This window comes from Chiloscyllium punctatum, chromosome 40 (genome assembly GCF_047496795.1).
Source record: "Chiloscyllium punctatum isolate Juve2018m chromosome 40, sChiPun1.3, whole genome shotgun sequence".
NCBI classification, from domain to species: domain Eukaryota; kingdom Metazoa; phylum Chordata; class Chondrichthyes; order Orectolobiformes; family Hemiscylliidae; genus Chiloscyllium; species Chiloscyllium punctatum.
In genome coordinates, this window is record NC_092778.1 from 40481981 (window position 1) to 40496500 (window position 14520).

A 14520-nucleotide genomic window follows, 5' to 3' on the forward strand; every position below is an offset into this window, starting at 1 on the left:
ACACAGGAAGTTTGATGGACTATGTAAATTATGAGGAGAGCAGGAGGTGGGATGGATGGGTTTTGTGGAGAGCTTAGGGGCTAAGGGTGCTGAATGAGTGCATGGGATGGATTCTACAAGGCCCTTCTGTTTTTATTGTTAATGTGAGGAAGTTGAACTAGTTTAGCCTTTTAAATATCTGCCCTTGATTGTCTCTGAACCTGATTGCAGCCAGCAGTAACTCCTCAGTGATGAAAGTCTCGCCTTGCCTGAATTAGGCAGGCTGACCCAGGAATACCCAACTGCCACTACTTGTCTCGAGGGTGAAATTTGGACCTTAAATCTTTAGTCCTGTTCACTGACTCTCTCTCTCACACCCATCAGTGGGAGGCAGGGATGTTAACTAGTGAAGGTAATATCAAAGCCTGGGAGGGAGCCTGTTGTATTGCTGGATGAATGGGGACATGTTTGATTCTGCTCAGTTCTGTGAACAAAATGTGTGCACCTCACTATATAACACATGTAAATCGTCCATTTTCACAGAACCTTCTCAATTGAGAGGGCCAACTGCTTAGAAACTGCTACAAAACTGCCAGTAGTCTGCTTCTGATTAGCAAGAAGAAATACATTAGGAGCAGAATGATGTCACTTTTTCCGTCCTGTGAGATGGAAATCCCAGCCCTCACATCCTACTTCATCAAGTGGCTCGAAAGAGCTCTGATTAGAAACCAAACCGAAGCAAGTGAGCTTGAATGATCGATAGCCATAATCATGCAATTTTCAACCTTGTTGAGCCCAGGCTTGTGTGTAACTGCTTAAGTCATGTTGCTGATGTAGTCCACAAAAAAGCTGCTGGTATTGTAATTATAATGTAAAGAAATCATCATTGACATGTGCATAATGCGATGTCCGCTCGCTGGGAGAAGCTAATTCAAAATGTTCTGCATTCTTGTTTATGGTTGAGCCTATAAATTATGCAGAATATACTTTCAAATATCATTTCACTTGTAGCAGATTTGTCATGCTTAGAGGGGCTTTAATACATCTGGCAGCAAAATGCTTACAATAGTATTTTGGTGCATGAAAATTTAATGTGGTTTTTAAAAGTGTATGCATTACTATTTTTAATCGTATGCAGTTGTGACCAGGTGATGCATTGTAATGGAGAGGGGAGATAATGAGAAAATGAAAACAATGGTCTCAGTATATTTGTAAGGATTGACTTTGGCATAAACAAGAGCAAGTTATCCTTAGTTTCATTAAATCACCCTAATAACAATTTTACACTTACTTTTTATGTGAAAGATTAAAATATAAGGCAGAGTTCAGGAAATGGGGGAGCATAGATTAAAGACATAAGATTTCTTAATTTTTCTGTGGGGAGAGGACTATTGCATTGCTCCTTTAACACTGCTGGAGCGGATATATTATTGTTTTCTCCCAGGTAGCGTAGCAGGGTTGTACAAACCTCAGGATTACAAACACCAGTCAGTGAATTGGGAGCATTACATATTCTCTCTACATGGGGAAGCATTGTGTTTGTATTCAAGTGTGCGCTGCATGTGGTGGGAGGGAGATGAGATCATAGACATCTGCGAGATAATGACTGATGGGAGTTGAGAGCAGCATAGCATTAGGGCAGCTAGCAAATCAATAGCGTCTGCAGACGAATAGGATTTTTACATTACAGTTCCATTGCAGTCAATGTGTAGCATGTGAAATTTCTCATATCCAGGATTACTTTTCTTTTTAGATATTTTTCTCTTCATATACTTTATGGGGGCAGTGTAAAAAACATTTTGCTCTGGTTGTTTTTTTTTATTGTGTCCGTTTTTGAGTGAGACAGCATCCACACTGCTTGGAGACAGATTACCATGCTGGGTTTGGATGTATGTGAGTTTGGCAGCCAGCTCCTGGAACTTATGTGGTTGACAGTATGCTACAAAGGTGAGGCAAGAGTTTTTAAATTACTGTTCTGTGCTGTTAAAATTTCAAACCCAGAAGCCCATCCTTTGTTTGAAGAGCTATACCGTGGATTTCCTGTAAGAGCAAAGCCTGCACTCTTCACTGCTGACTGAGCAGATTCTCCTTAATGTCTCTGTTAAATATTCCAGTTCTTTTCACATTTCTGATCAGATGGCTTATTAATTTAGCCCTTGGCGTAAAGTTGTATTATACCAATGTTACTTTGTGATGTAATGTGCTATATATATGTGTAAATTAACATTGGTAAACCACACCCATATGCATCTTGCAGAGGAGAAATAACTTTCTGTTTCTCAGCATTACATCCAATATTTGAGATAATGTATTGAATAAGGCTCAAGAAATATATCTGGTGACCAGCTACAGTCATGTGATGGGCTACTATGATGACAGCTCAAGAATTATGCTTAATCCCAATTCCATTTACTTTAGTAAAGCTCAATATTTCTAACTCTGTGTGTATCTGTGAAAACAAAACTACTGAATTTTATGAGAGTCCTTTTTTCTTAGCAGTTTGAAATCTGATCCATTTAGAACCTTGTTTAACCTATCAGATTCATTTAAGACAAAAAAGCTATGTTTTGAAACCTAATGATAATCTTGAATACTGAAAATTCTTATGTCATGGCTTTCTCCAAATGAACCAAGCTGATTGGCGATTGCACTCACATTACCTGGGGCATGTGAAGTCTCTGGAACATAAAATATCACCATGATGCAGTTGTAATGAAGTAGTTTAACAATGAGAAGTATTTTTCATCAGTAATGTAGATTTATACTTAAAGGTGATAATGTTTGTTGTAAGCTACCAAAGAAAATGATGCAACAAGACATTTGAGGTACAACATTATAGCTGCATGTCCCTCCAAAAGTGTCTATTCTGATTAACATATGGTGCAGTTTAAGGCAGGGCTATCACATGTGTAGCTACAGGCTTTCAGTGTGTCGATTTCATGGTTGGAACAATGAGGGTTAAATCACAGGAACACAAAATTGTCACAGTGCAAAAGAAGACTATTCAGCCCATCATTTTGAGGATTCAATAGGAAAATTAATCTGCAAGTTAACTCCTCAAAATTATTCTTCCTAGACTGAGAATTCTGCACCATTTTGTTTTCTAACTGTTCAGTTATAAGAATACGGTTGTCTTAAAAGTGATGCCCCATTTGCTGCTGTTGATTCTGAGGCACTATACACTTTGACTGTTTCAAATCAGAATCTAAGTTAGAATTTAAACATTGTAACACTCTGTTTATCCTGCTTAGCTGAAATCTTAGTATTGCACCCGATAAGAGATATCTCTGCTCACACGGCCTGGGTAAAGCTTCTCCCAATGTTTGAATTATCTGAGTATTTCAGCTAATTGTAGGTGAATTTAAAATGTCTATCAGAGATCTACGTAGACCCTTGATCAGCTGGCTGCAGTGAATGTGTTGAACTAATGCTTCATGTGTGGTCTGAAACTTGCCCCCTCACATTTTGTTTCACACTGGATTCAAGTCTTTACTGTGGCTGCTTTACTCTGCTCCTCAAATTGTAGGCAAAATTAAATCTGTTTTAAAGTCTGAGGGAGCAATACACTTTTCAGTGTTTTCCACATCTCAGGATTTTGATAACAATGACATCTCTCCGGGAAAATAATCAATGCTTTTACAAAGGAAAGATAATTGGGAATGCCATCACTGGGATTATTCCCTGCAGAGACACAGAGAAGAAAGAGAACACTCAAAGAGAGATTTAATTACCCTCCTTATAACTCCTCTTATGTTAGAATTATGCAGTACATAAGTTGATTTGACAGAAGAAAATACTTGCATTTATATAGTACCTTTCAAAACGACCATGTGTCCCAAAGGACTTTGCAGCTATGAAGTAATCTTTTGTGAAGTGTAATTACATTGTAATATAGGAAATACAAAATGTCGAATTGTGTACAGCAAGGTCCTGTCATGAACAGAACTGATATCTTCCTTGGGCATGATTAGTATGTTTGTATGTAAGAAGGGTTTTCTTACTATCAGAGTGTGGATCCCAATTAAAATCATTATAATTTTAACAATTGTAATTAGCTCAGTCTCTTTTGTTACAGACCTATAGTTTCTTAGATGGTTTTGAAGCTTGACAGATGAAGTCAGGGCCTTAAAAGATTCCCACCAGGTTCCCAGATGTTTTATAGTCAGGAGAGATTGAGGAGAGTAAATGAAAACAGTTGACCCAGTTCAACTAATTTCTCCTCATAGGACAGTCCTGCCATCCCCTGCATCAACTCAGTGAACCTCTGTTGTACTCTCCCTAAGACAAGTAAATCCTTTCTTAGGAAGACTGAAACTCCTTGAAATATTTTAGATGTGGTCTCACCAAGGTCCTACATAATTGCAGTAAGACATTCCTTCTGAACTCAAATCCTCTTGCAATGAAAGCCAATATATCATCTTCCTTTTTAATTGTTGACTGCACATACCTGTTCATTTTCATTGCCTGGTGTACAAGGACACCCAGATCCCTTAGTATATCCACATCTTTCAATATACCACCATTTAAATAATACCCTTAAATAAAATACAAGCTACTGCTTTTCACACTGAAGTAAATAACTTCACAATTACTTGCATTATACTGCCTTTGCCATGTGCTTGCCCACTCACTCAACTTGGCTGAATCACCTTGAAGCCCTTTGCATCCTTCTCACAACTCACATCAAACCATAGCCCCCCCGCCCCCCCAACCCCCAAGCCTTGTGTCATCAGCAAACTTGGAGATGTTGCATTTTGTTTCCACATCCAGGTCATTTAACAAGCATGAATATCCAAACACTGATCCTTGCACCATCCCACTAGTCATTGGCTGCCACTCAGAAAAAGATCCATTTGTTCACAATCTCCATTTCCTGTCTGTTAACCAATTCTTGATCTATCCCAGTTTATTCTACGCAATCCTATGACCTTTAATTTTGCCCACAAATCTCTTATGAAGGACCATATTAAAAACTTTCTGAAAATCCAAATACACCCCATCCACTGGTTCTCGGTGATCTATTCTGCTAGTTACATTCTCAAAAAAAACCTCTAGTAGATTTGTTAAGCATGATTTCTCTTTCATAAGCCCTTACTAACTTTTTCTCATCCCATTAATGTTTTCCAAATTTTCTGTTGTTATGTCTTTTATAATAGATTGTGGCTTTTCCACTACATGTTGTGCTAACTGATCTGCAATGTCTGTGTGTTTTCTCTTTCCCATTTTAAATAGTGGATTTACATTTGCCATTCTCCAATCTGTATGACCTGAACAATCCTCCTTTGTCCTACTGCCTTTATTATAGACTGGATGATGCCCATTGACCCATTGACTGGTTCCCCATTGTCTATCCCTTCCCCTCAGCTATCCTGAAACAGACAGGTGCTTAAATCTTTACTCCTTTAAATATTCCACCTCTCCCTTAACACATATAATTGGCCCAATGTAGAGGAGGATGTGACTCCAGCCCTCTCTACCCTGCTCTAGTACACCAGAATTGACACACCATCTGATGTTGTCATTTTCAGGCCCCCACCACCACCTCAATATGCATCTTTCAGGGGAGGGAGCACAAAGAAATTTGACCCTAGTTAACTAACATGATGCAATAAGCAAATTCGGATTCCCATGGGTGCTGTCTGAAGTATCAGGTCTGTCAAGGGAATGGAAACACATCTGGTTTTCTCTTTTGTGAAGTGCAAATTAACAGCAACTGCCTGGGTTTTCTCTGTAGTCAGTGACAGAGACATCAGAGGAGGCAAAATTACTTGTAAAAAGAGTCATTAATGACATTTTATTTAAATAAAATAAAAGGATTTGATAATCGATGACCCATAATATTGCAAGAAACAAATTCATGGTAGGCATAATTATTTCTGTTCCTAACAGTGCATCACTGACTTAAAATGAACTTGTATTTTATGCTGCATTGTTGTTTTCTCAGTTAGGGACACTCTATTTAAGAAATATAAATTTGTTCAACTAGAAAATGGTATTCTCCAAAGCAAAGAGACCATTAGTAACAGTTTTGATTGCTTTGCATTGCATCGCTGGAACCTTGCAATGGCTATAATGGTGTTATAGAAATGTTAAGTTGGTAATGATGTAAAGCTGAAATCATCACTTAAAAATCTGAAGCATCTGCCTAATGTAACAGGACGACATAGAGACAGATTTCTGGTGTTTTTTTAAAATTACTGTTTATGTTTCTGTCCATTAATAAGATATATAACTTTCACACCATTGATTAACATTAGTTTCCTCAAACATCTATCCTCACACTTTCCTGGGAGTGTGATTCTGTTGTTCCAATATTGTTAAATGTCAAACATGTTATCAATGGGGTGCAGCCCAAAACAAGAAATAGTCCCTTTTACACTTTGTAAATCAAGGCAGCAAAGTGCTATTTCTCATGTTTTGCTTCCCCAAGATGAATTTTACCTGCAATCAATTGTATTTAATTGCATTCTTCAGTTTTCAGAGCTTGCATCATTGAATATTAGGTCTTAGTGAGTGATACAGCATACAGAGTATATCTAAATCACCTAAACATTATGCACCCATTCATCCAATGCTCTATTGAACATCTTTCGGCCCACAAAAATGGCCACACCTGCAACACTCATAAGCAAATATCCTCAAATTAGGCTTATTTGGAAGATATCTTATGTGACCAGAGTTCTAGACACAGAGGGAAGAAAGCTTTTTTTATGGTGTTTTGCAGCAAAATTTGTTTTTTTTTTCTTTTTTGCTTCATTTAATGCATGTTTATGGCCTAAGTATGATTCATGTTAAAAATTGAAAAGTCTCCCAGATGACCAGGTCCTAAATATGCTGTGCCGAATGTGAATACTTAGAGGATGTGGTACCTTGCTAGTCTTTGATTGTTGCTGTTAAGATATGAGACCATTAGATATAGGAGCAGAAGTAGACCATTCAGTCTATCAAGTCTACTTTGCCATTCAATGAGATCATGGCTGGGTGGACAAAACCTCACTTTCCTGACCTTTCCACATAATTCTTGATTCTCTTAGGGATTAAACAGCAACTTTTAATGTAGCTGTATTTTAATAAAGTTGTGATGATACGTGGTCATAAACTCAAAAGAAATGCATTATGGGCTCATTTTATAATTTAACTCTGGGGTGCATCCACTGAAGAAGGTCCAGTCCGTTTTGCTATTCATGTCACACGCAAATGTACAATTGCAACACTTAAAAGGCATCTGGATGGGTATATGAATAGGAAGGGTTTGGAAGGATATGGGCCAGGTGCTGGCAGGTGGGATTATATTGGGTTGGAATATCTGGTCAGCATGGACGAGTTGGACTGAAGGATCTGTTTCCTGTTGTACATCTCTATGACTCAGTGACTCTCTAAAGGTATTTCTCTGCAACTCTGCACCAAATTGTATTTGCAAACAAAATAATTTGTCAAATATTCCTAGGAACATGAATAAAAATACTTCAGCATGATTTGTTACTTTAATGTATTACAACGCTTGGCCTACTTTTTGTACTTCCTGCTTTTAATGTGTCGCTGAGCCATCGAGACATTTGTGCTAATGTAGGACACAGGATCAATTGTAGGATCTCCATTCAGAAATCAAACCTCCATTAGCATAAGCTGCACCCAGAGTCTGGTTTAAGGAAGCTGAATCAACACAATTGCAGCAAATTACTACTGATAGTCAGACTTGGAAACATTAAGTAATTACAATGTTGAGTGAGCAGTCAACCAAATATGGAAAGTTCAGACTTTCTTTTGGAGAAAATGTGATGTAAGAAATTAATTTAAGTAAAAAAAATACAGGCCAACACAGCGCATTTCATGACCTCAGGATGTAATGCTTTGCAGACAATGATGTACCTTTGAAGTCATAGCCACCTTGTAATGTGGGAAACATGGTGCTTAATGCCCACAAAGTGTGGTGAATAAATGGCCACATCATCTGCTATAGGCACTAGTTGAGAGAGAGAATTGTTGGCCAGAATGCCTGGCAAAGCTTATGCTCTTCTTCCATTCACGATGAGGGATATTTTGTGTGTACCTGAGAAAGGGGATAGAAACTTATAACATTTCACCTGAACCACAGCAGTGCTGTATTTGTGCAGAACTGCACCAAAGTGCTAGCCTGAATTACGGATTTGTACCCAAAATATTACAATCTCCTACCTGTGAGTTTGAAGGCTGGGGAGTTTGTAAAATGCAATGTCTGGCCTGCATGAGATCTATTTGCCCTATCCAGTCTCCTATATAGCTGCGGTTGTGTTGGGCAGAAAATCCATCCTTGTACTTGTTAAAGTCCTTAAGTGGCCAGTTAATTATCATTTAAGTGCCTAATCTTGCCCTCTGTCACTCTATGACCCAGGACTAGTAAAGGCCAGCTATTGATGGGTAGCCTGGCAGCTTTCACTGCACAGAATGGCATTGGGCAGGAGAGCAGACCAGCTTTAGGGATCCTCTGTGCCCATCCTACAAGGTCATACCTCCTCTTTCATTTTCCTCCGATCTCTTAAATCTGGCCTCCCACTTCATCCACCCCACCTCATTGGTACTGACACTCAGGACTTGCTAATATGCCAGATTTACCTAAAAATCCAGGATCCATAACTCCCTCTTCTTATTGTCCCAGCATAGGTCACTGCTTGTAACTCTCATGCTGGGACTACAGAGCTGCTGGCCAATTGGATTGTCTGTCAGCTCTCTCTAAGGGAGAATGCCCTCCCCATAAAGTAGAGAAGGGGAGGAATGTTTAAGCCTTAGGCAAAGAATGTCCCATTGAGTGTTAAATGGCTGAGGAGCAGTTACATTCAGTGGGGATGTGTTCTTCATCAACTCTTCGAGGGATATGAAACTAAGCCATCAGAAAAAAACAGCCCATGCCGGGAGTGAAACTTGAACACAACAATATTTGACTCCAAAGCTAGAGTGGCGACAGAGAGCCAAAATAAACACCTGAAGGGCACTTCCAACATGGGCAAGCAGATTGGATGGTGTGAGGGTGAGGACAATGCTGTGCTTCAATGTCCAACCTCATTCCCACATCCCAAGATTACCAACTGAATATGGGGCAGACTGTAAGGTGAAGCCAGACCTTTGCAGATACCTGAACCTCTGCTTCAATCTTTCTGTGGCATGATCCAGAATCTTCCTGATGGTTCCTTCGTTTTGAGATAACCTGCATCACTTGGGTGCAGTGAGGTTGTAGACAGATGTTATAAGTCACTTATGATGGCTGCAAAATCAGCTTGTAACAGATAATAACTTAGATAAGCTAATCAGTAGTCAAACCAATGTTTCATAAATTGACATTTCTTGGCATCAAAGCATTACATAATATAGAACATAAGATTAGTTAATTTTACAGAATTATTTACTTTTGTGTGTCTTTCATGCGTGAGTGCTGATGAAATGCAGTTTCAGGACTCTGATGAGGTCAGTTGAGATCATCCTGTTGCACTTGGTCTAATGGCTGAACAATAGCTGCCTGTCAGGAAAGGCAAAATCTGCGACAAATCCTATACATCACATTGTCTTTTGCCACTAAGGAAGGCTGACATCTGGTCACAATTAGCGTTGCCATTGACTTCAGTTCTCAGTTAGATTTTCCCACTTGTTGTAATTGATATTGAGGGCTTTCATATCATTATTTGACAGCATTCTTGAAGCAGAGCCTTCAGCCCCTGCAGAGTCTCTTGCCATAGGCTACCTTCTTATTTGGAGTTATAGAGATATACAGCACAGAAACAGACCCTTCACTCCAACTCATCCATGTTGACCAGAAATCCTAAATAAATGTAGTCCCATTTGCCAGCACTTGGCTTATATCCCTCTTAACCCTTCCTATTCATGTACCCACACTACAGAATCCCTGCAATATTGGTGTTTGGGTTTCGGGATAAATGCAGTCTATCAGAAAGGGATATGATTTGCAGTTTCAGGGTGCATTTAATACAATGCTGTGAAATTTGATGGAGGGGACAAGTGATGCTGACTGCACAATCATAAAATAAGAAGTTACTTGCATAAGAAAAACAGCATGAATGTTATGAAACTTATGTTTATTAATATGAACTAAGTTTGCACTCTGCTGTATTGATTTGATACTAAAGTGTTTGGATTTGTTTGTTGAATGGTGCTGAGAGAAATATTGCACTTTTAGAGGTTACATTAGCACGTTATAGAATCAAACAGAGAAATGTCGTAATTGTACCAGCCTCAACCACTTCCTCTGGCAGCTCATTCCATACATGCACCACCCTCTGTGTGAAAAGTTGCCCTTTAGGTCCTTTTAGATCTTGCCCCTCTCAACCTAAACCTATGTTGTATAGTTTTTGACTCCCCCCACCCCAGGGAAAATACCCTATCCATGCCCCTCACGATTTTATAAACCACTAAAAGGTCACCCTTCAGCCTCTGATCCTCCAGGAAACATAGCCTCCAGTCTATTCAACCTCTCCCTGTAGCTCAAACCCTCTAACCTTAGCAACATCCTAGTAAACCATTTCTGAACCCTTTCATAACTCTTTATAATGTATCTGTGGTGATATAGCCATCTTCTGCCCTGTGCACATTCTCAAGTCAACAAAGCCTTCTTTGCTTGATGAATATTAGCATGCCTGTTTGTACTAGAAAGGGCTAGTTCATTGGTGAGTCCAGTATGATATCAATGATGTGTGGTAGGTACTAGAGATAGAAGTCAATGAGCTTTTGCTTTTTGGTAGCTATAAGCTGCTACTCAGAGACAAAAATATTCTCTGTTTGATTCTATAATGTGCTAATGTAACCTCTAAAAGTGCAATATTTCTCTCAGCACCATTCAACAAACAAATCCAAACACTTTAGTATCAAATCAATACAGCAGAGTGCAAACTTAGTTCATATTAATAAACATAAGTTTCATAACATTCATGCTGTTTTTCTTATGCAAGTAACTTCTTATTTTATGACTGTGCAGTTAGCATCACTTGTCCCCTCCATCAAATTTCACAGCATTGTATTAAATGCACCCTGAAACTGCAAATCATATCCCTTTCTGATAGACTGCATTTATCCCGAAACCCAAACACCAAGATTGCAGGGATTCTGTAGTGTGGGTACAGCAGTCGAAAAAGATGTTGTGAAACTTGAAAGGGTTCAGAAAAGATTTACAAGGGTTGGAGGATCTGAGCTACAGGGAGAGGCTGAACAGGCTGGGGCTGTTTTCCTTGGAGCGTCAGAGGCTGAGGGGTGACCTTATAGAGGTTTACAAAATTATGAGGGGCATGAATAGGATAATTAGACAAAGTCTTTTCCTTGGGGTCAGGGAGTCCAGAACTAGAGGGCATAGGTTTAGGGTGAGAGGGGAAAGATATAAAAGAGACCTAAGGGGCAACTTTTTCACGCAGAGGGTAGTACGTATATGGAATGAGCTGCCAGAGGATGTGGTGGAGGCTGGTACAATTGCAACATTTAAGAGGCATTTGGATGTGTATATGAATAGGAAGGGTTTGGAGGGATATGGGCCGGGTGCTGGCAGGTGGGACTAGATTGAGTTGGGATATCTGGTCGGCATGGACAGGTTGGACTGAAGGGTCTGTTTCCATGCTGTACATCTCTATGACTCTAATTGATTTTATAGGAACATTACACATTACAGACTTACACTTCCACATAGTTTGCACTTGCACCTAATTATTTTCTACCATGCTTCACCAGTGGTTCTGGCACTCAGTCCAAGCATTAACCATCGTGCCAAGGTCGGAAATACATGATTGGATCCTGGCAGTGATAGATAGCTTCCTGCTACCACACCATCAATACCTTCTGAAACCCAACTATTAAACTAATCGCAGACATTGGTGGGAGAGTGATTGAGACTAATGAATTCTACCTTACCCCGATTCTTATCATAAGGGGGAGATTAAAATAACTGTCTGATCATTTGAGAATTTGCACCTTTGTGCAAAAAGGGCTATTTTACCATTTTGCAGAGTTAAAGTAGAATTAATTTGCCTCTTATCACTTTTTATGTTCCTTTAGTTTGGAGATCTGCACTGATCTGCAATGATGTAACCTATGTCTAACCTCAAACTAGTAAAGTGCTTGAGATAACATAAACCCAATTGTTCATGAGGATTAAGGTATTCTCAACTATTTGCACGCAATTATATGATAAAATTAAAGTTTCTTACAGATGATATTGACATTATGTATTTGGAATTTTCAATTCAGTTGATAAAATCCAACTACAGAACTGAAAGCTAACTAACAATAAATCGATGTGCTTTTTCTCTAAGATATTTTGGCGGAAAAGGATCCAGAGCTGTATCCTGTCGAAGAGGATACCTCGGTTGACTCAAGCTACAGAGCACCAGCACAGAAAACACTGAAAGAAATTCAGGAGATGGACAATGATGATGAGAGTTTGAATAAGTACAAACAGACTCTTCTTGGCCGTGGCCCTCTAGATATAGGTTAGTGTCTGGTTGATATTTGTGTACTCAGTTATATGACAGTCAAAGGGACAACACTCCTATTTCCTATCTATGAATAATAATTGAAGTAATAGTTTGAATTCTTTCTAAATCTTTAATTAATTTCTTGAAATGCTAATTACACTGTTATGCAAATTAAATGCTTAGACGAGTTGCCTCCCAATTAGCAAAAGTAATGGGGTGCTTGCATTAAAAGATATGGAGCAGACAGGAAAAGGAAACATGAAGTAAACTGAATGAACTAATTAAAATAATACATACACTCAGATAAAAATATAACTAGAAACTTGGATTTAATTGCAGAAATTGCTGGAAATATAAGATCTGAAAAGAGAAAAGATTGCTTCTGCTGTTTTCAATGGTTTGATTAATCTGTGTTTAATTGTTGTTATGCTCCTAGCTGATGTTTGTAATTGTTAATTGCCTGTCTGATCTGTGTACCTGTACTTGATTGATTGAACCTATGGGTGAAACAAGAGAGCTAATTATGCAGGGAAGCTTCCATTGAAAGATCTGAGTTCTGGATGAGATCATGTGTATAGGAAATCATATAATTTCTGAGATGCTAAAAGTATTCGAAATAAATCTGTTCTGATCCAGACCTGGAATCTTCACAGCATTAATCTTACATCTAAGATTTAAGGCAACCTGGTGAATAGGTAACAGCTCCATATTTTTGCTGGATTCATTTCATTTGGAATTATCAAAAGTATCTGAATGTCAGGGATCCTTCCTGCCAATCTGCAGACCTTCTCCCCACATACAGTGTCTCCCAAATGTCTGGGTTAATCTTCAGTTGAAAATTTGTTGGATTGTTACTTTTTCTTTTTACTGTAGCCGGGTCATCTGTGTCTAATGAATTGGGATGGACAGTGGTGGTGAAGGGCTATCAAGACCAATTTTAAGATTTTGAGTGGAAAGTTTGGGGAAGGGTAAGAGAGCAGGGAGAGGGGTATAGGGACCATGATTCATGATAAGAAAAAAGAAACCAGAAGCTATGTACAGCCTTCCATCCTACCTCTTCCCACCTCCTCAGTTGTCATAACTGAGTTGCAGGAAGAATGGGAAAGAATTGAACAGCCTCCGTAACTTTGGTGGAAGATTCATGAAAATCCTAAATCTGGCCCCATGATTTCTTTTGGCAGTTTGGAGAACAATGGGAAAAATTCATTCCATGAAGTGGTTAATTACTGTTAAATACAGAAAGCCTTTTGTGACATTTGTCCAGACTTTGAAGGTGTTTGTTTCAGATCTCCCACTGCTGACAGTTGTAGTTGTATCATCACAATGGCCCCCCCTCACACCCATGCCTAAATGGGGTGCAGGATGATATATTCCCCCATTAATTGGTGGCCCCTGCCCCTAGAGGGAATTGAAAGTCAGCCCAATGATCAGGTTTTGTATGTCATAATGAGACTTGTACAGCAATTTGCTGCATCTCTATTGATTGTCATGGCTGTTTGTTACAATTAATCAATGAAGGAAATTGAAGTGTGTTTCTGAAGGTGTTTGGACATGTATGTGACACGGTGGCTCAATTGTTAACACTGCTGCCTCACAGTGCCAAGGACCTGAGTTCAATTTCACCCTTGGGTGATTGTCCGTGTGGAGTTTGCACATCCCTCCATTTCTGCGTGCTTTTCCTTCGGGTGCTCTGGCTTCTTCTCACAGTCCAAAGATGTGCAGGTTGGATGGATTGGCTCTGGGAAATTACCTGTAGCATCCAGAGATGTGAAAGCTATGGTAAATGTAGGGTTATGGGGCAGGATAGGGGGTTGAGTTGGGGTGGGATACTCTTCAGAGGGTGGGTGTGGACTCAATGGACTAAATAGCCTGCTTCCACATGGTAAGGATTCTGTGATTATGACGTGGGTAGATGAGGGAGCCCACTGAGAACTATACAACAATTAACGTGCAAATTAATTTGAAATTTCTTCCCAAGTTGCCAAGTATGAAATAACCTCTATCCAGTTTGGAGATCACAAGATGAAACTTTCACAATGCGAAATCTCCCCAGGCCTTGAATGAGGTGGGCTATGGCAAGAAATTTAATAGTATTGTA

At 39.2% G+C, this 14520-nt stretch overlaps 1 protein-coding gene across 1 annotated transcript in view; it reads left to right on the forward strand.

Moving 5' to 3' along the window:
• Positions 1-1571: 1571 nt before the first annotated feature.
• arhgdig (Rho GDP dissociation inhibitor (GDI) gamma) overlaps positions 1572-14520 on the forward strand; it is a 59179-nt gene continuing 46230 nt past the window's right edge. Inside the window, exons 1-2 of the mRNA XM_072559613.1 lie at positions 1572-1926; positions 12261-12437. Coding sequence (XP_072415714.1) covers positions 1854-1926; positions 12261-12437 — 250 coding nt within the window. The 5' untranslated portion in view covers positions 1572-1853. The remainder of the gene's footprint in view (positions 1927-12260; positions 12438-14520) is intronic.